The sequence below is a fragment of the Grampus griseus genome (assembly GCF_964374135.1).
Source record: "Grampus griseus genome assembly, chromosome: 8".
In the NCBI taxonomy this organism is placed as follows: Eukaryota; Metazoa; Chordata; class Mammalia; order Artiodactyla; family Delphinidae; genus Grampus; species Grampus griseus.
This window is the reverse complement of record NC_139002.1, coordinates 72,436,752-72,461,310: the sequence shown is the minus strand read 5'-3', so window position 1 is coordinate 72,461,310 and position 24,559 is coordinate 72,436,752. Positions and strand designations below refer to the sequence as shown.

Here is a 24,559-nt window from a genome sequence, read left to right as displayed (position 1 = left end):
AAACAGTGCTCCTCAAGCCACTATAAAAGAATCACTGAGAGCTTTTGCAACATCATGGCTGGGATCCCACCTCGGACCAACTGAATTAGCATTTCTGATTGTGGGGTCCAAGCATGAGTACTTTTTGAAGTTCCCTGGGTGATTTCAAAGGGTAGCTGGGATTGAGAATCACTGATATATTGAAACAAAAAACCTTTTCACAAGACAACACTTAATCATTCTAGGTGCAGAACATACGAGTGTTTTTTATTCTATTGCATTTTAAAAATGCTGATGCTGACACCCAGATCAGTGGGTATGCTGATTTCATACCCACTGAGTTGGGATTTACAGTTTGAAAAACAGTACTCCAGATGATTTTGTCTTTTCATCTTCTATCTGTCTTATTATAGGTGTGGCCTTCCTTTGAGCTGTTTCCAGCCTTTCTGGATGTGTTCACATTTATAAATCAAAATACTCTAGGCTGGTCCACCCCTGCCTACCCGACTAGTGCAAACCTAATGGGGGTGGGGAGGAATGACTCTCACGTCCATCCTCAACAGAGGAGAGGAGAGACGAAAAGAGAAACATAACTAAAAGTTAAGAGAAAGGAACTAATATTTACTGGATAGTAATGTGTGATGGGCCTCTGTGCGGCACTCTGTACACATTATCTCATGTCATCTTCAAAACGACCCTCAAAAAAGTGCTATGACCGCCCCCATTTTACAGAGGAGACTCAAAGAAACTAAATAATCAACATAAAACATGTATTTGATGTATTTATATAAAGTATAATAAAAGTTAAAATTTTTAATTTGTTAGTATGTTTATAGATTTATTTAGAAAATATTTATAAATTTATTAATTAATATCCATTAGTGAGTGAATGACTAATTAAATCTGGGAAAGCCTAGACCTGGACTCAGGTCTGTGAGCCCTTCTCCCAATCTAACAGGGGTGAGGGGTGACAGTTACAGCAGCCATGGAGGAGACACCCCCCTTCCCCTCTCCTCCCCCTCCCCCTCCTCCCCTCCCCCTCCCCTCTCCTTCCCCTCCCCCTCTCCACCCCTGCAACTCACGGCAGTAGTCGGAGCGTCGCCACTTGATGCACACATGGAACTTGTGGCACATGGCCACGTACACGGTCAGTGCCACGCAGGGCTGCTGCAAGTACTTGGTGTCCCGGATCCACAGCTCACAGAATGACTCCGGGGTGACCTGGGCCGTGCATCAGATGGTGCTGCCTACCCACATCCCCCATATCTCAGGGCTCAGCTCCTCCCAGCCCGGCCCAGGGACAACACGGACTTTGGCAGGCTCCCAATCTGTCCCAAGATCAACACCTCTAGGGAGCTTGCCCCCTGCAGGTAGATGCTGCCATTCTCAGCCCAGGAGGTCCCCCCATGCTGGACCCAGGTGACACCTACAAAGCTGTGGCAGACGCTGAATGTGTGGTTGGACACCATGCGAAGGCAGGGAGAGCAGTCGGCCGTGGCACAGCTGTCTGGGCGGAAGCGGGTCTGGCCCACCGAGGTCAGGGAGCTGGGCACCTGCCAGCTGTCCAGAAAGGGAGCAGGGTCCTCGGCCTCACCCATCACAGAGCCATCCTCCAGGGTGAGGTCATTGGCTGCGTCCCCATCACAGATACCTGAAAGGGGCAGAATTACCCCAGTGGCCATAATAATCACCACTCCCAGGTCCCCAGCTGTCACACTGAATATTCCTCACAATAATTCTTTGAGACTGGTATCACTGTTATCCCCATTTTATAGATGAGAGAAATAAGGTACAGAGAAGCTAAGAAATGCACTGTGTAAGAAACTGTCTTTGTTTAGGAAATACACACCAAAGTATCTAAGGACAAAGGAACACAATGTCTCAAACATACTTTCAAATGGTTCAGAAAAAATGCATTTATGTAAAAGGCATATGCATAGAAAAGTGAACATATAAAAAGGCATATATACGTATATAAATGCATATATACATGCATATGTATATATATAATATATACATATATATATACATGGAGAGAGAGAGAAAGAGAAGCAAACAGGCAAACCGTGAACACTTGGTAAATCTGGGTCAAAAGTACACAGGAGTTCCTTATACTATTTTTGCAACTTTTAAGTTTAATGTTATATCAAAATTAAAAGTTACTCCAAAAAATCTGCTTTAGCAGAGATTGCTAGCTAATTATAACACCTGTTTCCTAGGCGGTCCACTAGCCTATTTCTCCCAGGCTCTCCTGTGGTTGGTGAGACCATGTGGTAAGTCCCCACCAATGGAACGTGAGTGAAGGTGATGGGCACCACTTCCAGGTTGGATCCGTAAAACCTGCCCAGCTCTTTCCCCTTCTGGGCAGTTGGAAGCTTGTGTTGAAAATGGCAGAGCCACAGGATGGAAGGAATCTCCATTTGGGAACTTAACGTGTGCAAGGAATAAACTTCTATTGTGTTAAGGCACTGAGACGGGGGCAGGGCTGAAGTTTATCTGTCACAGCTTCTAACATGACCTTAACCTCCAGCTTCATCTCTCACACTCTAGGCTCCAAACACACACTTCCCTGCCCTTGACTTTGCTTATGCTGCTCCTTCTGTCTGAAACACTTTCTCAGAAGTCCTTCCTTCACGGGCCCCTCAGATGCACCGTCCATGACTGTCCCAATTCTGTGTAACAGGTTCAGTTTGCAGGTCTGGTTTGCTCTCTGAGTGCAAAGATTCATTTTCCCTTATAGTCTCACTCTCTCAATATTCCCCCAAGTTGCCTAGCAGGTGCCCAAGATACCAATGTTAGTCTGGATAAAATAGAAGTAAGTTCGCTGACTTCTGCTCTGACACCTCCAGGCATCAATTTCGTGAATATAAAGCATGAGTTACTACAAAATCCTCAGATTTTTATCAACAGTTCCAATGGTCAGATTTTTGGTCTTGGCATTGAGTCACTGAAGGGTGTCACAAAGGCATCCTAGGGAGGAGCTGGCCACCAGAGGCTGACCACAGCACTCTGCATCAGGCACAAATAGAAGGAAAAAATGGTGAGAAAGGGATAGCAGAGGAGGTGGGGATGGTGGTGGTTGTGTGTGTGTGTGTGTGTAAGGAGAGATGTTTGTGCCAGTAGGAATGGAAGCTTCATAAGACACATTTTGTCTTTTTTGCCTATTGTTCTGTCCCTAGTGACTGGTACATAGTAAATATGTGTTTATGTGTTGCACAAATGAAAGAATGAGCAGGGAGCAGGCTCACACGTGTTAGCTCATGTGTAGAAGGCATTTTGAACACAGAGGCATGAGTGTGAATGAATAAAATGGGTGCAGATTTACGGATGGAGGGCATGCAAGTATGTGTGTGTAAGTATTCCTATGTCATCCACCATCATAATCACAACAGTTTGTCATGGAGCACCTTATGGGGGCCCACATCCTTCTGCACCTGCAAGGAGCAGCAGTCCACACTTAGACTCCTCCTGTACCCCTTGTTCTTATCAAAATACATCCAGGCCCTTAAGGCATGCTCTCTGCAACCATGCTGCGGTCTGAAGAGCACTAGTTCTGTGTTGTGGCAGCTCTGCTGTGTGATCTTAGGCAAGCCACTTAACCTCTCTGAGCCTCCTTTCTTCTTTAGTTCGATGGCCATCCCTCAGGGCTATTGTGTGGATGACCTGGAATAAGTGAGATCAGAGTGTAGAAGTGTTTTGTGAAGTGCCCAGGCATATGCAGACAGGGAAGATTATCTGGTGTTAGGAAGCGATCAGGGAAGCTGACAATCTCGGCTGAAGTGACAATTGGCCAAAGCCAGAGCCCTGCGCCATCTCCCTGCTGGCAGCTTCAGCCCTAGAACACAAGACATTAGGTCTCTGCCCTGGCAGCTCTGCTGGTCCCACCTCTGGCCCAGCACTCTGTCCCAGCTTTCCCTGTTCCAGGGGAACCTGTGTCTGGGGGCAGAGGTGGATCCAGGAAGCATCCCCCTCCCCCCCAGCTGGGTCCCACCTCACCGCAGAGTCCACGGCCCTGGGGTTTGCTGGCTTTGCTGGCCTCCAGGATCATGAGTCCTGAGCTGTGGAGCCACTGGATCTGGATGTGTGATGGTGTCCGGATCACATACATGTGGCCTGTGTCCTCAATTGTGAACCCATACCTGCTCACAGGGGGCCACACAGGCTGCAAGTCCACAAACACCTTGTGGGGGAGGGTGTTCAATGTGAGCACAGCTTGTCTGCCTGTCCATCCGTCCCTCCCTCCCTCCATCCATCCATTATGCAACTAGCAGTTATTAAGCATCTGCTACATGGCAGGCTCTGTTTCAGGCACACGCACCCAAGACACAGTCCAAGGTGGCATGGAAAAGTTCTAAAAACATGTTATGAGCACAAAACAATGAAACAAGAAATGCAACAGCTGGAGGCAGGCGACATCTACGTGCCCAAAGAATCCTGAGCCCTTCTAATCACTCTCTTTTTTTCTGATTCTGCTCAGATCATTTCTTCTGGGAGACTGACCCTAAATCCCCAGCCGCTGGGTTGGGTACCCCTTTCTCTGGGGTCTCCCCAGCTCTGTGCTGTCCTTTAAGACAGATTTGTTCCCTCATCAAGGCCCTCCATGGGCTGTGAGTCTCTTAAGGGCAGAAACTGTGTCTCACTCACCTTTGAAGCCCCGGCACCTGCCTTTGGGCCTGACATGAATTGGGGGCTCAAGCAATGTTTGTTAAATATGCAACACTTTAAACTCAAAGCTACAACCCCTGCTACTTACAGACAAGGTTAAATTTGTATGTATTATTAGTTTTACTATGTGGAAATGGGAGATGAAAATATTAGGATTTTTAAATATTTATAATGACTTTCTACCCTCCCATCCAAGAATCACTGTTTTATTAATCACTTTGCAAATTATCCAGTGCATAAACTACTGTGTTGAATAGAGGAAGCCCTAGCCCAGTAGTCGGAAAACTTTGACCTTGGGCAAGTCCCTGGCTCTCTCAATCTAGCCTTCTGAGCTGTACAGACAGGGCCATGGGCTCCACAATGCTGGAGCACCTGGGATGAAACCCAGGGAGTTTTATGCTTAAGCCTCCATCTCATGGAAAAGCCACTGCCCTAAGCCTTGTTCCTGGGAGTCTCATAAGGTGTGGCCCTTGTGTTCAATGTTCAAGAGCAGATTCTAGTAACAGGGCTGCAGGTCTGAGCTCAGGAATAGGTGGGGAGCGCCGACACTTTGGGACCTGAGGAAGAGATGAGTCAGCCCTACTCACCCTCCCCCTGGGAAGAGCTGAGGCAGAGCCTTCGGGGTGGGTACCCCACAGAGGGTGGGCTGTGGCTGGGCACCAGCCTCCTTGACAGAGGTGGGCCTGATGTGAAGCCGATGCAGCTTAGTGTGTTCACATGGCCTTATATTTTTGTAAAAATTGCAGAAGTGAGGTATTTTAACCACAATCATTTAAGGCTACTGTCTCTTGCCATTTAACTTCTTTTCGGTCGCAATATTCCTCCTGGTACACTTCCTCCCCTGACATTAAGAGTGGCCACAAATATTCTAATTAAAATCACCTCCAAATATACCTCATTTTGCATTATTTTTCTTTTAGAGGATCCCTCCCTTCCCTTACTCCCAGTTGTGAATAAGCCTCAAAGCCCCTCCTCCCCCGATGCCCCGCCCCTCGCCTGACTGCTGCCCTTCCCTGGGGGCTTGCTCTTTGATGCACTCACCTTCCGGTTGAAGCGGTCAATGGTGACCTGATGGGTCAGGTGAGTCACATTCAGCATCACCAGGCAGAATGGCGGCCAGTTCAGGTGCCCCTGCAGAGAGAACCCAGCCCTCATCTACCTGGAGCCCTGCTGCCGCCTCCTCCTGGGGAGCAACTCTTCCCCCCCAACCCAACCTTGCCTCAATATGCTAGGGGCACCCACTGGGGTTGTGCAGATGGTGCACAGAGTCCCACGGAACATTCTGCTTCCACCTGACCTCCTGCAAGCCCCCCAGAAAGCTGCCTCCTTTCACCTGGCTCATGGGAGCATCCTAGTAGGCGGTTCCCTGCAGCCAGCACCCTTGACCACAGGCCATATCCTAGGGGTGGCACCCCAGCTCCTCTGCATTTCAGTGCCTCTCACAGGGGCCTAGGCAGCTGGGAACGGTGCAGGCCCCAGGAAGGGCCAGGAGGTGGCGCTCCACTCACTCTTTCCCCAGGCGCTGGTTCCAGAAGAGCCCCATGACTGAGACAGACAGAGCTGCTGCAGGGGCCTCTTCATCTGTCCTCACCTCTGATAACCCTCAAAACTCAACTCACTGCTCAATCTCCCCTCCAAACCTAGTCAGGTCCCAAGGCCCCAGCAGGAAGGGAAGCCGGGGACAGTCACCAGGTTGGCACTTTTGCAGTCGAGGACGTGAACAGTGACCATTTCATCGGGGCTCTGGCTGAGGATGTAGATGGCCTCCTTGAACAGGGCTACATAGCTCCCGTCGAAGGTGACAAAGCTCAGATCAGGGAAGATTGAGCACCGGCCTGGGGAGGGCAGGGACGAGAAGAATAAACAGATGCCCCTGGGGCCAAGGCCACCCAGGAACATGAGGCCTTCTCCTGGGTGATCCAGAGGGCTTGGGGGGCTGGACGGTCACACAGAGATCAGAGGTCACAAGGGTAGGAAATCTGCCAGGTCAGAGGTCCCACAGGGGGTTCATGTCAGGGTTACCCTGAGGCTGGAAAGCACACAGGAGAGGGGCAGAGATTGTGCCGGGTTCAGGGTACGAGAAAGACATGGGAGGCGCCCGCGGACCCCACGACTCACAGGCACACTCCCAGAAGGGGCAGCAGCGGTCACCGCCCACCCTCACTGCGAGGCCCAGGACCCCACAGCTAGGAGGCGCAGTGCCCTGGGGACAGTGCTGGGACTGGTTCACTCGGATCAGTTGACCCTCCAGGCAGATGTGGCGGACGCAGTCCTCCTCGGCGATTGGCTGGGGCACAGGGTGGAGGAACAGCCTGAGCGATCCCCTTGGGACCACGGTCACTCATTCCCCTGCCCCACCTACCCCCAAGCCGTGAGGGCACAGATCCTTACCCCATAGGTTCTGGCAGGTAGGGGACCCTGAGGTACAACGACAAGGGAATGGTGCCTTCATCCTCCCTCCACCCACCCAACACACCACTGGGGGCCTAGGGCTGGGCTAAAAGCGAGACTGGGGTCAGGGGACTGAGTCCCAGAGAGTCTGCACATCCACCTGGCCCTGCAGAGAGTTCTAGGTACATAGCAGGTCCGCTAGCTCAGACTCGTAGAAACCCAAGCACACGCATGCACACACAGTTTATCTCTTTTCTTACAAACGCACAGACATATACCACCTTGCGACACCACACATCACATGCACAAGAACACACACACAGACAGATAGGCATTCACATGGAGTCCCATACACGTAAACACAAACGAGTTCACACACAGTCCCATATGGGTACACACATACATGCAATGCACACAACAGCACACCATGCTGTCACACCAAGCCGTCCAATGGGCCCCTGGGTCCCAGGTGGGGCATGGAGGGATCTGCTATGGCATCAGAGGCCCAGAGGAGCTTGGAGAATTTGCAGGCTCCAGGAGCTTGGGGCAGGGGTCAGGATGGTGACTAAACGGCCATTTGGCAGCCTGGAAGCTGGCTAAGGAGACGCCGCCGCCGACCTTGGGGATGTGAGAGCACGATGGTGTCCAAGCCCCGGGGCACAGGAGGAGGGAAGGCATGGAGGGTTCACATACAGGGGCAGAACCCAGACAAGTCACTCACGACACAGATTTCAGGTGTCCTGGCTTCAGTGGTGGTGGCCAAGGACACGGCCGGACCTGCCGAGATGCTCTGGGCTGGAGCCGAGCGCCCAGACTGCTCGGTGGTGGCCTCTCCCTCCGGCTCTGCTTGGGGCTGAGGTCCTGCCGAGGTGCCATGCACCTCAGCCAGCTGGGGGAGCAGAACCAGCGAGCTCTCTCGGGAGGCCGTCCTGGCTGAGACTCTGCTCAGCGGGTAGGACGTGGGCACCAGTGGTACTGTGCCAGCCCAGGGGCCCTCAGCCTCCGTCACCAAGGTAGCAGCAGTGTGGGCCACAGCAGGCGTGAGCTCTGTGGGGCCCCCCTGGGCAGAGCCATATACCCAGGTGGGCTGAGACACTTGCTCGGACAGGATGGCCATCTTCTCCGTGGTGCTCTTCCGTGGGCCAGCAGATACTGTGGAGGCCGCCCCGCCAGCCAGAGCCACAGCCACGACCCCAGAGGCTGGCAGCGTGGCCCCCAGAAGCAGGTCTGGAGCTGTGCCTGGTGCCTGAGGGACCACATGACTGGGCGGGTGCACCTGGGCCAGGACAGCCTGGGTGAGAGGCAATGCGGGGCTGAGTGTCCAAGCAGGCAGAGTCATGGCCACGGCGGGAGATGCGGCCTGTTGCTGCAGTGGAGGGGGGATGGCAGAGACGCTGGGGCCGGGCGTGGCCACTGGGGCGGACGTGCCCACCTTGGCCAGGGGCAGGCTGGTGTCGGGAGGCAGACCAGAGAGGAGCTGGGGCTGCCGAGTTGACTCCAGAGATGCGAAGGGTGTGGCCCCCAGCCCACGAGCGACTGTGGACAGGCTGGCGGCAGTTGCAGGCCCCGAGGGCAGAGCGGGAGGCCTGGCGGCTGCGGTGGCATCCAAAGCGGGGTGGGGCGGGGCCGTGGGGAATGGGCTTGGCAGTGGGGATGCTGGTGGGCCCGTGGCCTGGCTGGGCCCAGGTTGGACCTTCTCTGTGGATGGCGCTGTCTCCACCATCTCAGTCACCAGGGGACTGGCAGGAATCTGTTCTGCGGCTGTTCTAGACTCAGCTGGGGGGCTGCTGGGACTGGAAATGCTCTGGGACTGTACGGGACGGGGGATCCCTGTCCCCGTCACGACCTCCGTTATTGATGGTGTCGGCAAAGCCTCGTGGGATCCTGAGGAAGTGGGAGGCCTGGAGGTCACTGCAGGGGAAGCCACAGGCCTGGAGGAGGGACTTGCGGGCAACTCCAGGCTCGGGGAGGGCTGGAGGGGTGTCGTCTTAACAGGCAAGGAGCCAAGGCCTAGGACCGTCACGGCTTTGGTCACGAGAGGGAAGCGAGGGGCAGGGGGTGACAGGGAGGAGACTGTGATGTTGACGCTTCCCGCAAAGATCACAGTCACCCTGGTCGTCTCCATGGCACCCGCCCCCATGCCTGATGTGGGCATCTGCTGTGAAAGGGGAAGGGATGAGGGCTCTGGGACACGAGGGGTGGCCAGGTGGCTGGCGGTCACTCCCGTGCTGGCTGGGGCCTCTGTGGGGTGCTCAGGGACGTTGGATGCAGTGACCCCCGGTGGCTGCTTCTGAGTGGTCTGGGTGGGGCCTGGAGACAGAGCTGGCCCCTCAGTGGCTGCCACGGGTGGGTTCAGGGCCGTGGTGAGCGGGATAGCTGGTGTGGGTGCTGGCCTGTGGGATGGGGCCCCGGGAGCTTCCTGTGGAAACTGCAGCTCCTCATCACTGGGGGTGGGCAGCTCTTGACCGGGAGGCAGGGTCTCGTTGTCAAAGGCCTCCGTGGGAACCAAAACCATAGGCTCCACACCTGGGGCAGACCAGAGAAGAGGCTCAGCCAGTGGGGCGACTGCTGCCGCAGGGGTCATCACTGGGCAGGGCTGTGATGTGGGGCTCCTGGGCTGGCACCCTTGGTGAGGGGGGTAGGCAGCTTCTGACAGCTGGTCAGGGACTCTGTCACGTGGTGTTAGATGGCCCAGAGAAGTCAGCAGGTCTGGACCCTGTCCCACACCTCAAACCCTGAGCCCAGAGCCCAGAGACCTCAGGTCTAAGTCTGGCCGCATTCTCAACACGTGACCAAGCCAGTCCCTTCCCCACATGGGCCTCATTTTTTCTGTGAACTGGGGGGAATGGACCAGATGAGGTCCCTGCCTGCTCTAGAGTGCTCTCCTTCCAGAGGCCCCTGTGCTGACCCTGTTTCACCAGGGACCCGGGGGGTTTACAGGTCCAAGGAGGGATGAGAAGTCCAGGCCACTCACAGTCCTCCAAGTAGACGCATCTCTGTGTGACTTGATCCAGGACCCTGGGGGTGGGGCACACAGGCACACAGCCTTCCACCCTGAGGACAGAGCAGGGGGCCAGTCAGCGGTCTGGAGCACCAGGAGGGCCACCGCCTTTCACCTGCACGGAGCACAGACCTCATCCTTTCTCATGACACACGTGTGTGTGTGTGCATCTCATGTACACACTCGAACCTCCGTGGAGACAGCATGTACAGGAGCACACATACCCAAACACACATGCTGCACACTCCTGCCCTCAGACCGAGAGGAAAACACGAACAAAGTCTGGTTATGTGCGCACTTGTGCCCACACTCACAACATGCACACGTGTCTCCATTTAGGCGCATTCTCACGTTCCTCCTCCACACCTGCAGGACTCAAAGCCATTTACGTGGATACATGTACGTCCACACGGTCCGCCAAAACATCAGTGTACCTTCTGCACACACCCAGCTGCACCAACACCCAGATACATGCAGCTCATACGCGTGCACACACGCCCAGCTGCACCAACACCCATACATGCAGCTCATACGCGTGCACATACACACAGCTGTGTACAGCTGTGCACCCACAGCTACCCTTTGTACACCCACAAGGCTCAACTATACACACGTGTGCACAAATTGACATTCACATATGCCCACATCAGGCAGGTTCACTCTGGTTCACACACATCCCCATACCCAGTACACAAAACACACCTACACAAGTACATGGGAATACACACACACCACAGTATGTGCTCATGCCTAAACCCACAGACTGCATATAAACCCATTCACTCAGGTGTATGCTCAAATACACTGAGGTACACACCTTGAATCCATGCCACCTCACCTGGGCACATCCTGGCAGCTGGCTGCCCGTGGGTCCTGGCAGGTTTGGAAGCAGGGGCTGGCACAGGCATCGTAGTGCCACTCACAGGTGGGGTAGGGAGCCCCCGAGCGCTTGGCATCTGGAAAGGTGCCCCAACCCGAGACAGTGAGACTGAGCCCCAGCTCCTGATCAGGTGCCAGAGCACAGAGGTCATCCCACCTCAGCCCATGCCCACCCTGCTCCGTGGAAGAGATAAATGGACTCGTGCAAGAAAAGTGAAGACTGAAATGAGATGAAATGAAACAAAACAAAATCAAATCAGATCAAATCCAACCTGAGGGGAAACCATATTCCTGAGAGTTGAGGTCGGTGGCTGGGGGATCTTTGGGTCGGGACTCTGGGAACTTGGTGGAGGGGCTGAGGACCGGGGGTGGGGTGGGACTATGGAATGGGCAGTTGGAGTTGGGCTTTCAGAGGCGGCCAAAGAAGAGGCTGGGACCCCTGATCTTTCCATAAGGCTGCCTTGTCACCCTGACCTTCTGGGACCTTAGTGGCCAGGCTTGCCCCCTTGTTGGTAGCTAACAATAATAATAACAACAGCAGCCAACTCTTAACACCAAGCACTACACTCAACATTTCACAAGTATTTACTCATTAATCCTCACAATAATTCTATGAAGTAGCACTATTATTATCCCCATTTTACAGAAGAGGAAACTGAGCACAGAAGATGCCGGGAATATTAAACTTTCCCAAAGGAGATTTCCTCAAAAAAGGCCTTGTGGCCAGTGCCTTGACAAGTGAAGGATCCTCAAGGTAAGTCTGGAGCCCGTGGGGGGCTTCGAGGCAGACAAGACCCCAGACCATGTTGGCACGAGTGATCAGTCTCTGAAACCATGGCCTGAGCTGGGAGGTGTGGGCAAGCTCCCCAGCAGGCTGGAGGGAACAATCCCACCCGGGCAGCCCCATCCTAACGAAGCCCCATCCCCAGTCCCCAAACTGCTGCGGACTGTGAAGAAGCCTGCTTTTATAAGATCCTTGAGACCAGAACTAGGAACTTACATCTGGGGAGCACCTGCTATGAGCCAGGCCCAGAGCAAAGCCCGGGAGATACAGTCAATCCTCACAACAACCTTCTGAGGCAAATATCCCCGTTGCACAGATGAAGAAACAGGGTCAAGGAGAGGGGGGCTGGGGCTCCTCCAAGTGCCAAGGACCGGGATCAGGACTGTCTGCCTTCAGAGCCTGGGTGTCTTCCAGCAAGGGACACAAGTCCTGCCATCATAGCCAGTGATGAATCTGTCCTGGGTGGGGTTCACTGGTAGACTTGATAGGTGACCACTGAATGTGAGAGTGAGCTGGCCCAGCCCTGGGCTGGGAGCGGTGGGGGATGGTAAATGAAAGGCTGACTGGGGACATATTTACACATGTGTACCTGTAAATGGATCCATTCATACAGCACGGGTGCCCTCACAGGCACAAACATACATGTGCACGTGCAGGACAGAGAGGCCAGCCTGGAGCAGTAAGGAAACTGTGATCACTGTCTCCAGGGTTTAGGCAGAGGACTACTTTTGGGGCTCACCCACCTGGCAGGGAGATGGCAAAGCCCTGGAACCCACTGGTCTCAGCTGGAAAGGGCACGAAGCTGCCCCATCACCGCCCAGGTTCTTGGGCCTCTCGTGGGAGCCAGGGGGGCTGTGGCCTCCTCAGGCTGTGCCCCAGGGGGCAGGTCTTTGAGCTCACAGGGCAGGCATGCGCCCCGATCAGCAAGAAACCTGAGCCTGCGGGCTGTCAAGCTGCGGCCACAATGATCACTCTTCTCGCTTCCACAAAGGCCGCCCTATTTTTAGACCTTGTAAATGGCCTGTGGGAGTAGGCAGGACCCAGGAAGCTGGCTGGGCCCCAAGTCACAATGCCCAAGGCTCCCTAGGCCACCAACAAGGAGGCCGGGCCCCCTCCCATCTCAGGGGTGGCACCCATGTGGCTTCCCTGTGTCAGGAGAGTGAGGATCTCGTCTCTTGGAGGCAACTGGAAGGATGAGGTGGGAGGGAAGCTGAGTCAGGGGCGGAGGAGCTGAGGGCGATGCAGGGTGGACACCTACCCAGAAGGCGGAACAGCGTGCCCCGGCGGAAGGCCTCCGTGTGCTCGTACAGCCGGAGGGCCAGCACTGGGCCCAACACGTAAAGGAAGGCCCCAGGCTCCGCCAGGGACTCGAGGGCCACCAGGCCCGCACGCCACGAGTGCAGCGAGAAAGAGGCATGGTGGTGGAAGGCATCGCTGGCCTGCCACTTGGCCAGCTCCAGAGACCCGTTGGCCATGACGTGGAGGAAGAAGTTGGGTCTGTCCGCTGCCTCCAAGGATATCACATCTGGGTCTGCAAAGAGCCATGAGGGTGAGGTCAGCAGAGAGAGGTCTGGATGCGGGGAGGGGGCAGACACCCAGGCACCGTCTGCAGTCTCAGCGACTCAGGACTGGGTCCTGCTCCTCCCAGCCTGCCCGCCTCCCCTCAGCCCACCCACCTCTGCCTGCTGGCTGCCCCTCGGCACATACCACCTCTACCCGAGGGAGGGAAGGTTGGGGGTTAAAGCCCCAACTGCAGAGCCTTGGGGAGGTGGCTGAACTATCCCCTCCTCCCTCCCTCCCTCTCTCCTTCCTTCCATTCCCTCCTTCCTTTCTTCCTCCTTCTTTCCCTCTCTCCACCTTCCCTCCCTCCTGCAAACATCTCTGAGGCCCCTCCATGTACCATGTGCTAGTCTAGATGCTAGGGATACAGCAGTGAGTAGGACAGACAGAAACGGCTGTCCTGGTGGAGTTCTGTTCTATGGGACGTACTAGACAAGCTGGGGTTTGCTGATTTGTCAGTTTTCTTGGTCCCACTCCTCACAGAATCCCAGAGGGTCAGAGCTGGGGGACCTGAGGCTGAGCCCAACCCACGGCAGGGAGACTGCCCCAGAGGTGGGAAGGGGCCTGCCCAGAGGCCTAAGAGCTGGGCTCCGCTGTCCTCTCTCCTGTCTCCACACTGCTGGGTGGATCTCCCCTGCCCCCCACCACAGGGCCCTGCAGGATCAGGGCCCAAATGCACAAGCAGGTGTCTGGAGTCCCGGCCCGCCATGGCTGGCTGTGCTGTGGGCAAGTGAATTCACGCCTCCAGGCTGTGAGGGACAAACGGTGTGTGAAAGGCCCAGCACAGGGCCTGGTGTGTCTCCCCCTCCCCCCATCACCCCTCCACCTCGTGGCCCCAGGAGATACTGCACAGAGTTCCTGTTAGACCTCCCTGGGCAGCTGTGAGAAGAAATGAGGTAACTGGGGGAAGAATTAATTCTTCATGTCAACAACAACTGCTATCGATCAGGACTTAACTCTGTGCCGGGCACAGTGATGAGCAAGCTCTCTACCCGCTGCTTGTAGTAAATTCCAAGAGAGCCCTGTGAGGTGGCGAATTCATTCATTCAGCAGCTAACACTACTGAGGCCCCCACCAGGGGCCAGGCACTGTTCCAGGCACTAGGGACACAATAGGGGACAAAACGACAAAACCCCTGTCCTCACGGAGCTGACATTCAAGTAGCGAGTGGTGGGTGGGGAGTAAACATAATGAACAAGCAAATTCTATAACACGTTAGAAGGTGATGACATTATCATCCCCATTTTACAGATGAGGGCGGTGAGGCCTAGCGTCACACTGACGGTGGAAAAAGGAGGCAGGATTGGAGCCCAGGCTCTTAACCACTGTGCAGTCAGCCCCAGGGATGGGATCCAGGAGTGGGCATGGGGCAGCCCAGGCGGGTAGAGTGCTGAGTCCCTCGCTGGGTGACCTCAGGCAACTCACTTCCCCTCTCTGGGTCTCGCCTTTCTTGTTTGTGAAGACTGGAGTTGGCCTAAATCAAGGTTCTCAACCATTTGTCCTGAAGTCCTCCTAATGGGGGAGAGGCTGAATGCCAGACCTAGAGGTACAGCTGTTCCTCGGTACACCCGCCCTGGTACCAAAATCCAAGGATGCTCAAGTCCTTTACATGAAATGGCCCAGTACAGTCATCCAACCGCATTCGTAGGTTTCCATTTGAAATTCCACCCGCGACTGGCTGAATTCGTAGATGTGGAACCGTGGATACAGAGGACTGACTGTACAAAGTCTTGTGTTTTACCTTAAATAATCAAATGATTTTTCACCTTCCATTTTCTAAATTTTATTTCTCTTTTAATATCTCTGTTTGGGAGGAGCCTGCCAAAAGTGACAGCCTGGTTGCTGTCACTTGCTAGTGATGTCCCCTTGGGTAAGTTATCTAACCTCTCACATCTGTAAATTGGGAAAATAATAGCACCTACCTCCTAAGATTGTTGTGAGGGTTAAATGACTTATTATTTATGAAGCACTTAGAACAGTGCCTAGCACACAGCAGGTGCTACAGAAGAGTGAGATATTATTAATAATAAATCAGTAACCTCCTCCAAAAATCTTTGAGTCAAATTGATACTCCAGGGAGATGTACCAGGTTGTGGCTTGTGTCCCTTTAGTACATCCTATAGGACATCAAGACCAGGACATCAAGACCATGAGAGTGAGAGGCTCAGGCCTAAATGACTGCTGAAACTTCCTCTCTGTGACATCTTCTGCTCTCCATTTCTTCCCATCACAATCTTACGCATCCTTCAAGGCCAAATTCAAGGGACACCTCCCCCACGTAGCCACCCCAAATCTTACCTGGAAGGTATGTTCTCTTCTGCTGTCCAGTACTCTGGGCACAGCACAGGGAAGGAACACAGGATGGGGTGGGAGTGGGAGCCTGGGTCCTCACTGGGCCCTGCCCCCAGCTGCCCAGGAGACCCAGGTCTGAGATGGAGGCTGGCCTTCACAGCCTCTGGGCATCCCATCCACAGTGACATTCTCCAGGCCCAGGCTTCTCTAGGGTTTGCTTAACATGCCATAAAACCACTGGAAAATCAACACCCCCTCTAGACTAGACCTTACTTACTGGGCTAAAATACTGAATGGAGAACAGAAAATTCCCACTAAGCAGATGGTCCATTACATCTGGAAGGTTATAAGACACCCTTCCTTCTTCAAGCAGGACCACACAGATCTGGGGGTCAGGAATGTCTAGGGAGGAAGTGTTCCCTTTTGGGGCAGTGGGGATGCTCCTGGCCCTCCTGTGGCCTAGTCCCTGGCTCCTCACTCCCAGGTTACCTCGTGCAGTGACGTGATTCCTCCTGGCACCCCCTACTGTACCCCCGGCTCACCCCACCATGGACATCCCCTTAGCTGTGCCTGGGGTATCCCTCCCCTCCTTAAAGCCCTTCCCTGGCTCCCCACTGCCCTCAGGATAAAGATCCACTTCCTGAGCTTGGCTTACAAGTCCCTTCCTGGCTCCTTTCAACCCTTCAAGGGACAACGCTTATTCTAAGAAGCCTCTGCTGACTCCCCAGGACTGAGTTAGGGGCTCCTCCTTCCCACAGGCACTGTAACTGCCTTTGACGTGTCTGTCCCCTGGATGGGACTGCGGACTTCTGGTGGGCAGGGGTCGTGTCTCTGATGCCACTGATTCCCCCGTGCCCAGCTTGGTGCCTGGCATGGGAACAGGGCTCAATGAAAGGGAGGGGGGCAAGGAGAGAAGAAGGGGAGGAGGAGGGGAGGAAGAGAGAGAAAGACAGGACGATCCTCGTAACTAGATAAACCACAGACCTGAGAATCTGAGAACTTAAATTCTTAGGCTGGAATGAACTGAGATGTGTGTTGGTTCAAGATTCCGGTCGATGCTGGGATTGGCTTCACGGACCATCCCTGTGATTAGGGAGATACTGACTAGATGGGACCAACAGGATTTGCGGGGAGAAACCCTGATCAGTGATCACAGTGACCACACACTGGGACACACACAAATGGCCACAGAAGAGGAGGCTTCCTAGCACTGGTGAACTGAGGCCTTGGCTGGCCCAGCGCCCAACACAAACATCACCGGCGGTCACTCCCCACCGGGCAAGGTCCTGCCACCCCTCAGGCACTACTGAACTCTGAAGAGAAGATGGTGCCCACTACAGCTAAGCCCTTTAGGTCTGCTGGCAGTCAGACCCAGGAGGCTGGCTGGTTCCAGGTGTGCCTCAGTCTGTGTAACCCACCAGATCAGGACTCAGGACCATAACCTGAGCAAATCAAGAGCCCACTCCTCCATTCACAGGAGAAGGTCCCACTGGAGTTAATATATCAGCCAGCTCCCCTCTGGTATTTACAGTCTATCTAGTCTTAAAAATAGAGAGGAGAAGTGGGGAGGGGGGTAGGAAGAGGGAGAATAAGAAGGAAATTTAGGGGGAGGGATGGGAAGTCATCGTTATTGCCACCTAGCTTTTCTGGAATACAGCTGCTGTGTGAAGCAAGGTCCAAAGGGACATCTGGACCTTGGCCTCTCTGTTTTTTTCAAGAAGAAGACAGAAGGTGTTTCTTGAAAGAGGCTAAGAGGCTGACCCAGAACCCTGTCTCAACTGGGAAAGGGGTACCTGTTGGAGTCCCACATTTCTCCAGCTACTATAGCTGGCTTAGGGTCGTAGCATCCTCCCCTCCTCCAGCACCTGCTTCCCTCCACCAAGTGCTGGAGTGGGGCCAGAGGGTGGGCCTTACCGTGGGCCTTGGCCTTGTAGAGGGCAGCCGTCAGCAGGAAGTCCACAATGTCCCCCGGCGCCACATCCTCTGCTCTCACTAGGACTATGGCACTGCCTGCCACCTTCATGGCCACCAGGGCACCTCTGGCTGCCAAGCTGGCCAGCTGGTAGGGGCCCTTACCTAGTGCTGGAGAGAGGGGGCCCGGTCATAAGCCCTGCCGCCCTGGGACTGTGCCCGCCCCCCGTCACTACCTGCCCAGCCCTGCCAGAAGCGGGAGGAGAGAGGATGCTAAAGAGTTCCTCTTGGTCACGTCCCTCACCCCCGGCCCCGGGGACCTTGATTCCCATGAAAAGGAAGGGACGGGAGCCTAAGGCTGCCAGCCCCTGATGGGAACTGACCCTCTGCACAGCACCTAGATCACTTCACAGGAAGCCTGGAAACAAGGCCACCCCTGGGGGGCATCTGGGCCCCCCCAAACGTCTCTCCATGGGCCTTTCCCCCTGCCTCAGACTCTACCATTCCAGCTGCTGCGCTATTCAGAGTCGCCTCTGGGAGAAGATGCCAGACCTGGTCTCTCCCCACCTGAGGTCTGAAGGGTAAAGGCCAGGAAGCCTTGGGCTCAGCATTCGTGTTTATCTAGTTATTTCAAACATGTGTCACCTCTGTGTCTCTTGGGTTCCTGCGGTGGTCGGTTGTCAGTAAGCTGGACAGGGGCATGGGTTTCCTAGACCACTGCAACAGCCTCATAACTGACCTCTCAGCCTCTGGTGTGGCCCGCCCTCCAGTCACCCTCCTAGCCACACTCCCTTCGGCGACTCCTCAGTGGCTCCCCCTTTGTTCTCAGGATAGACTCCAAGAGCCCAGCTTGATTCAGGGGCCCTTCACGCCCCAACCCCGGCCACTGCCACACTGAATTTCTCTCGCTCTTCCTTGTAAGAACTGTGCTGTGTCCTACCTCCTGTCTCACTCGCGCTGTCCCACCCACTCAGCGCAGTCCCCCCCCCACACCCCGTTCTGTGCCCGAGGCCAACGCCTCCTCAATCTCTGGGGCCCAGCTCAAATGTCACCTTCGTGGTGAAGCTCTCCCAGCACCCTCTCCCACCGCACGCAAGCGTCCTCCCTCCCCTGTGCTCCAGCGGTCTTGGAGCACGGCTCATGCCGATCACAGCTCTTATGAGGAGGGTCTCGATCGGGGGTCCACGTCTGTCTTCCCTACCAGACAGGACAAAGGCAGTGCTGTGCTGGCTTAACAGTCAGCTATCACAAAATGAACAAGCAAACAAAACCCCATTTGGTAATGTTTGCTGATTTCCGTGAATAAATACTCCCACCAGTGGTCAACTTCAAACTACCGACTGAATGTGGAGAGAAGAACACACAGTGGGTTCTAGAAAGCCAGGGTGGGCCGGCTCCAGAGCACCACTGGGACAGGTCTCATTAACTGGTGAATCCCCAGCGCCCGGCAAAGGCCTGGACCAAAGAAAATGTTGGTAGAAGAGCAGAGTAAGAATGGGTGGGAGGGTGGGTGGGCGGGTGCAGGATGCTAGAAACAGCTTGTCCTTTGCCAGTTACTGCCACCCAAAATGCCACAGAAGGGAGAAAACTCTGCTCAGAGCTGTCTTGCTGAAATGTCTTGCCTGGTGTCAGACAGACCCCGCCTGTGCAGGGACTGCAATCCTCCCGTTGCAGATTCCTGCCGTCAGGGGTTAAAGGTTTGGGCCATCAGGAGCCCCTTGAGGCTAGCATGTTGGTGGGACTGCAGGCACTGTGAATGATCATGTTGTACCCTGGTCCAGCCCTCATCTCACAGATCCCCTAACTGGCATCCTTGTCTCTCTAGTCAGTCCCCCCACTATTTCACCCACTATACTCTCGCCAGAGGACGTTTCTCAAACCAAATCTGATAATGCAGTTATGTGAGGACGGAGCCTTGGGCCTTTACCTGTACAGGCCTGCTCCTGGCAGGATGGTGCCTGGAAGTGGGGGCAGAGGGGACCTCAGAAGTCAAAGGTGAATGGCACCAGGGACTTGATGAGTATCTAATTCTGCCAACCTGGCCCCACCGCACAAAGATCAGCGCTGAAAACTACTCCTGGGCAGCCCTCCAATCCCACCCAACCCCAGTGATTAAATTGACTCATGGATTCTAACACTGGTCATTAACCTCCCTGGGGTCTTTAGTCATGACCTGGTTAATGCAGAAGTTGGAGCATAATCTGGTGCTCTGCAACACTGGCTAAACTTAAAGATGAATCTGACAGGCTGTGCCAGACTGTAAGTTTCGCCCCAGCAAAGGAAGAGCAGTTTGCATTTGCCTTTGCCAACTCAAAACTTCAGGAAACCCAAGACAATGTCCTGTGGGCCTGATGAGCTAGATTATGAAAGCTATGGGGCAGCACGTTGGTGCAAATGGGGTTTTCACTTCCTGGTGAAGCTGCCCCGCATGAGCACATCCCCGGGAAGCTAGCCTGGCCTGGGCTCTGGACAGAGGCTGCAGGAGCTGCTGGAGGCAGAGTTCCGGGGCATCCCTGGGCCCTGCACTGTCAGGGCTCTGTCTGCATGACTGCTCCTCCAGGGCCAGCAGGGCCTCAGGATGGCTGCTACTGTTGTGGCCCCAGGGCAGGGATGGCAGTGCCCCAGCTTTCAAGGCTCCACCTGGGGAGGATGAGCTTACCTTTGTTAAAGAAGTCACAGTCATATGCTGAAAGAGAGAGAACAGAGACTTCTTGAGAAGCCTGGAACAGATGCGCAGGGCCAAAGCCCCATCCCAGCTCTCTCTCCTTCCCCAAGGGCTGGACCTGGCCTGTCTCCCAAACGCCAAGATTCAGACATGGTCATTAGATCCAGATATCTTAAGGTGCAGGAAATACAATGGCTCCCTCTCTGTGCCCCTAACACAAAGCTCAAAGCCTGGCCCAGAGTAGGCATTTGGCATGTACCAAATGGATGAATGAATGCTGGGACAGAAGAGTATGTTTTGTGTGACCTCAAAGGGCAAGAATTGAACCAAGGAATTGAAGCTCCAATCGGAAATGTTGTGGAAGGTCCTGGAGGAATGGAAGCACAAGATAGAAGTCGGTCTTTCAACAGCTTTGAGTAGGAAGGGACCCAGGGCCTCCAGAATCCAAGCCTTTTTCAGGCCCCTGGGTGCCATCTCCATCAGGTTTTGATAAGCTCCTCCAACTATGTGCTCCATACGCCCCCTAGTGGCGCAGCACAGCACCACAGCTTGTTCCCCTGGCACGTAGGCCACGGATTCCTGAGTCCGCTGGGATAAGCTGGGGATTTTGCAGGGGGCACCTGAAGCCAGGAGCAAGACCATGAGAAGCCAGTTGACCGAGCAGATCTGGGACAAAGGCTGAGGAGGGGTCTCCCTCACTCACAGGCATGGTCTGAAGACAGCCACCAACTCCACCCCACACCCCAAAGCCCCATGATGAACACTATTCCTTTGCATTTGTCATTGCCCTCTGGAAACAGCACCAGGAATCAGTAGACTGACCCACCACGTGGCTATGGGTAAGTATGTGCTTTTCCTCACTTGTGGACTCAGAAGGTTGAACTCGAAAATTAAAAGATCTCCAAGTATCTGGTTTCAAGTGTGTACCAGGTTAATGGGAGGTCGCCCAGAGAAGTCGTCAAAAGCCAGCTCTCTAGAGACCCGCAGACCTGGACTGAAATCCCATCTCTCTCACTCATCAGCTGTGCATACTGAGACAAGTTTCTCAACCTCTCTGAAATTTAGTGCCCTCCTCTGTAGGATGGGGACTACCACTACCATCTGCCCCACAGACTTGTGAGGCCTGGACTGGGGTAAGGCAAGTGCTCACCTCAGGTGCAAAATTTAGGGGGACCTCAAAAATCTCAGTAATCAGGATATGTAATATTTTAATACAACTTTTTAATTGCAAAATTAATGCAAAATATCCATGATGGACAAAATATCAAAATTTTAAAATAGACAAGATCAGTGACAGCACCTTGCTGAGCCATACTGGAGCCTGAGGCAAAAGGAAAAATCAATAATATTGAGGCTGTCATTACTTAAAATTGTGATATTTTGTTCATCAGAGATGTTTCTGCATTAGTTTTGATTTTTTTTTTTTAATATTGCCTTAAAATATTGCCTTGGGGCTTCCCTGGTGGCACAGTGGTTGAGAGTCCGCCTGCCGATGCAGGGGACACAGGTTCGTGCCCCAGTCCGGGAGGATCCCATGTGCCGTGGAGCGGCTGGGCCCGTGAGCCATGGCCGCTGAGCCTGCGCGTCCGAAGCCTGTGCTCCACAATGGGAGAGGCCACAACAGTGAGAGGCCCACGTACCGCAAAAAAAAAAAAAAAAAAAAAAAAAAAAATTGCCTTTTTTGGTACCCCCTTAAATCTTGTGCTCCAGGAACTGGCCTCACTTGCTTCACCCTAGGCCTGAATATTAAGTGAGTTAATGCACAGAAGGCACAGGGCCTGGCACACAGTAGATTCTCAGTAAACGTGTGTTCCCTTCTCCTTCCTGAAGGATTTTTATCAGAGAAGTAGAAGGAGAAGCAGACTGCATGAGGACCCAAGGCTTCTGTGGCAGAAGAGGCTCACGGTAAAATGGGCAAAGAAAAAGGAAGCCAAAGGCAGATTCTGCTCCATCTTCTTCCTGAGGTCATCCTGCCTGGAGCTCTCGTGCCAGCACCCACGTCCCCACGAAAAATGACAGCAACCTCGGCTCTGGCACAAGCACTGTGCCAAGTGCTTTACCTGCATTTTCTCATGTAAATCTATCTCACAGCTCCCTGCAAGGAAGGTACAGTTCTCTTAACCCTCAATTACTAGTCAGAGTCTAAGGAACATGCCCCAGGTCACCCTGCTTGGTGGAACTGGAGTCTGAACCCAGACAGTGTGGCCCCAGCACCTGTATAATAACCACTGCACCACAAAGTGAGGCGTCTTGCACCAGGAAGATGTTTGGTATGCAGAAACAAATAATAATCAATTAATTAATCATTTAAATTTCTATGCATGTTATTTCATCTTTTTAATATTTATTTTTGTATCTGTTTTGTGACATACATTTACACTACTAATAGTACATATATACGTACATGCATCTATGTGTATGTGTGTGTGTGTGTATATATATATATACATATATATATATATATATATATACACATGTTGTGTGTGCTCAAAATGTTTTCACTTGATAGGAGTGTACAACCAAAAGCATTTGCAGACCACCAGTGCTCCAGAAAAACTGCTATCTTGTGGTGCCTCTGATGGACCCCATGAGTCTCTCCTGACAAAGGGCTTTCACATTCACTATCTCGTTTGACCCTCACAATAAACCTGGTGGGACACATCTATTCCTATTTTTCAGATGAGAAAATGGAGCCCCAGAGAGGTTGGGGGACTTGTTTGAGGTCACACAGCTTGCAAATGGCAGCTCTGGGTCTGGAACCCAGGGCTCCTGACTCCTCTGGTAAAGTGGTTAAGAGCATGGGTTTGCAGCCAGACCACCTGCAGTGGAGATGAGCCCTGGCTCCTCCACCAACCTGTGTGACCCTGAGCATGTTACTTAATCTCTCTCTTTCTAGCCCATTTCTCCAACTGTAAAACAAGAATAAACAGTCCTACTTCACAGGGTAGTTATAAGAATTCAATGAACGATGAGCACAAGCCAGAGTGATGGGACCCCACAGGCCTGCCCACAGAAGGGGCCCACTCTCCCCCTCAGATGACTGGTCTGGACACTCACGGCAAAGGTGCGGGGTCCTCCAATCGACGGCCACCCCATGCTGGCAGCACTGGTGGGCATAGGCAGACACGCTGGCACAGAAGCACTCACAGTCACCGCCCTGGCTGCACCCACATGTGTCTGTCAGGCAGTTTGAGTAAAACCAAGTGACATCGACCTAGAGGAGGTCAGAAGTCAGATGTCAGAGGACAGACCCTGAATGTCAGTCCTTCAGCTTCTGGGCTGATGCCACTCAGCCTCAGGGAGCAGCATGAACGTGAAGGGACCACAGGATGGGGCGAGCTGCCCATGTGGGGTGAGGACAGAAAGGCAGGCAGCTGAGAGGGAAACGTTAACTCCGTGACCCAGGTAGACCCTGCTTTTGAGAACTAAGCTTTCTCCTTCCTCGGGCCTAGGCTATTGGATCCAAGGGCTTAGGGTGTGGCTGAGAAACAGACGTGGGGCGTGAACCCCCAGCCAGGGCCAGAGACAGCCAAAGCCCATCTGACAGCAGCCTTCGAGGCCCTGGAGGGGGCCATGCAGAGCTGAGCACCAGCTCTCCTCTGTCTCCACTGCGGGCTGATGCCACAGCATGAGGGGTCTGTGTTCACCAGTCAGAAGAACTTCCTGATTGGGAGGAAGAGCCAGATTGAGATAGGCTTGAAAAGGGCACAGAAGCTGTTTGACTGTGTCTGTCCCAGGGAAACAGGGCAGACTCATCCGAGCAGACCAGAGGCAAGGGAATGGCAGAGGTGAATCTTTCCTCTAGACCTGAGGTGTCTCTCCAAGGCATGGAGGGTCTGAGAGCAGAAGGGATTCCAGGGAGGTGGGAAGGGGGCCCAGGAGTAGCCAAGCCTGGAGTCCACTCACCACAGGGTGGCAGGTCTCAAACACCTCGCTGAGCAGGATGCTGCACTCCTTTTTGGCAAAGGGTTCTCGGAGAGGATTCAGGACACATGTGTCTCGGGGATCGAGGGTGTCTGGGCACTGAGGGGGCAAAGGCAGCGCTGTTGATCTCCCTACCCCTCAAATGCCTGTTGCCTGATGTGGTGGAGACTCTTAGAGTGGCTCCCTTGATCCCGGCCTCCTGTGTTCACATCCTTGTATAATCCCCTGCCCTTGAATGTGGGAGGGACCAAACTGACAACTCAACAAAAGACAGCAAAGGTGACACATGGATGTGGTTATGTGCCAGTGACTGCATTGTCATGTTACATAAGAGTGCAGAGCCCATCTGGCTGGAGTCTTTCCCTTGCTGGCTGTGAATGGCACGTGGCAGGAATGGTGGGTGGCCTCTAGGAGCTGAGGGTCGCCCTGGGCCAACAGCTCACAAAAAAACTAAAGCTCTCAGTTCTGTGACTACAAGGAATGGCTGTCAACACCACATGAGTGGTCA

The 24,559-nt window shown here is 53.8% G+C and overlaps 1 protein-coding gene across 1 annotated transcript in view; it reads right to left on the bottom strand.

Moving 5' to 3' along the window:
* Positions 1-24,559, bottom strand: part of OTOG (otogelin) — a gene marked incomplete at both ends in the record, with an annotated part of 85,477 nt that overhangs the window by 14,037 nt on the left and 46,881 nt on the right. Inside the window, 14 exons of the mRNA XM_082660099.1 lie at positions 1,062-1,200; positions 1,410-1,630; positions 3,976-4,159; positions 5,686-5,775; positions 6,334-6,479; positions 6,763-6,931; positions 7,757-9,561; positions 10,010-10,089; positions 10,875-10,992; positions 12,958-13,230; positions 17,466-17,633; positions 20,122-20,148; positions 23,185-23,341; positions 24,034-24,150. Coding sequence (XP_082516225.1) covers positions 1,062-1,200; positions 1,410-1,630; positions 3,976-4,159; positions 5,686-5,775; positions 6,334-6,479; positions 6,763-6,931; positions 7,757-9,561; positions 10,010-10,089; positions 10,875-10,992; positions 12,958-13,230; positions 17,466-17,633; positions 20,122-20,148; positions 23,185-23,341; positions 24,034-24,150 — 3,694 coding nt within the window. The remainder of the gene's footprint in view (positions 1-1,061; positions 1,201-1,409; positions 1,631-3,975; positions 4,160-5,685; positions 5,776-6,333; positions 6,480-6,762; positions 6,932-7,756; positions 9,562-10,009; positions 10,090-10,874; positions 10,993-12,957; positions 13,231-17,465; positions 17,634-20,121; positions 20,149-23,184; positions 23,342-24,033; positions 24,151-24,559) is intronic.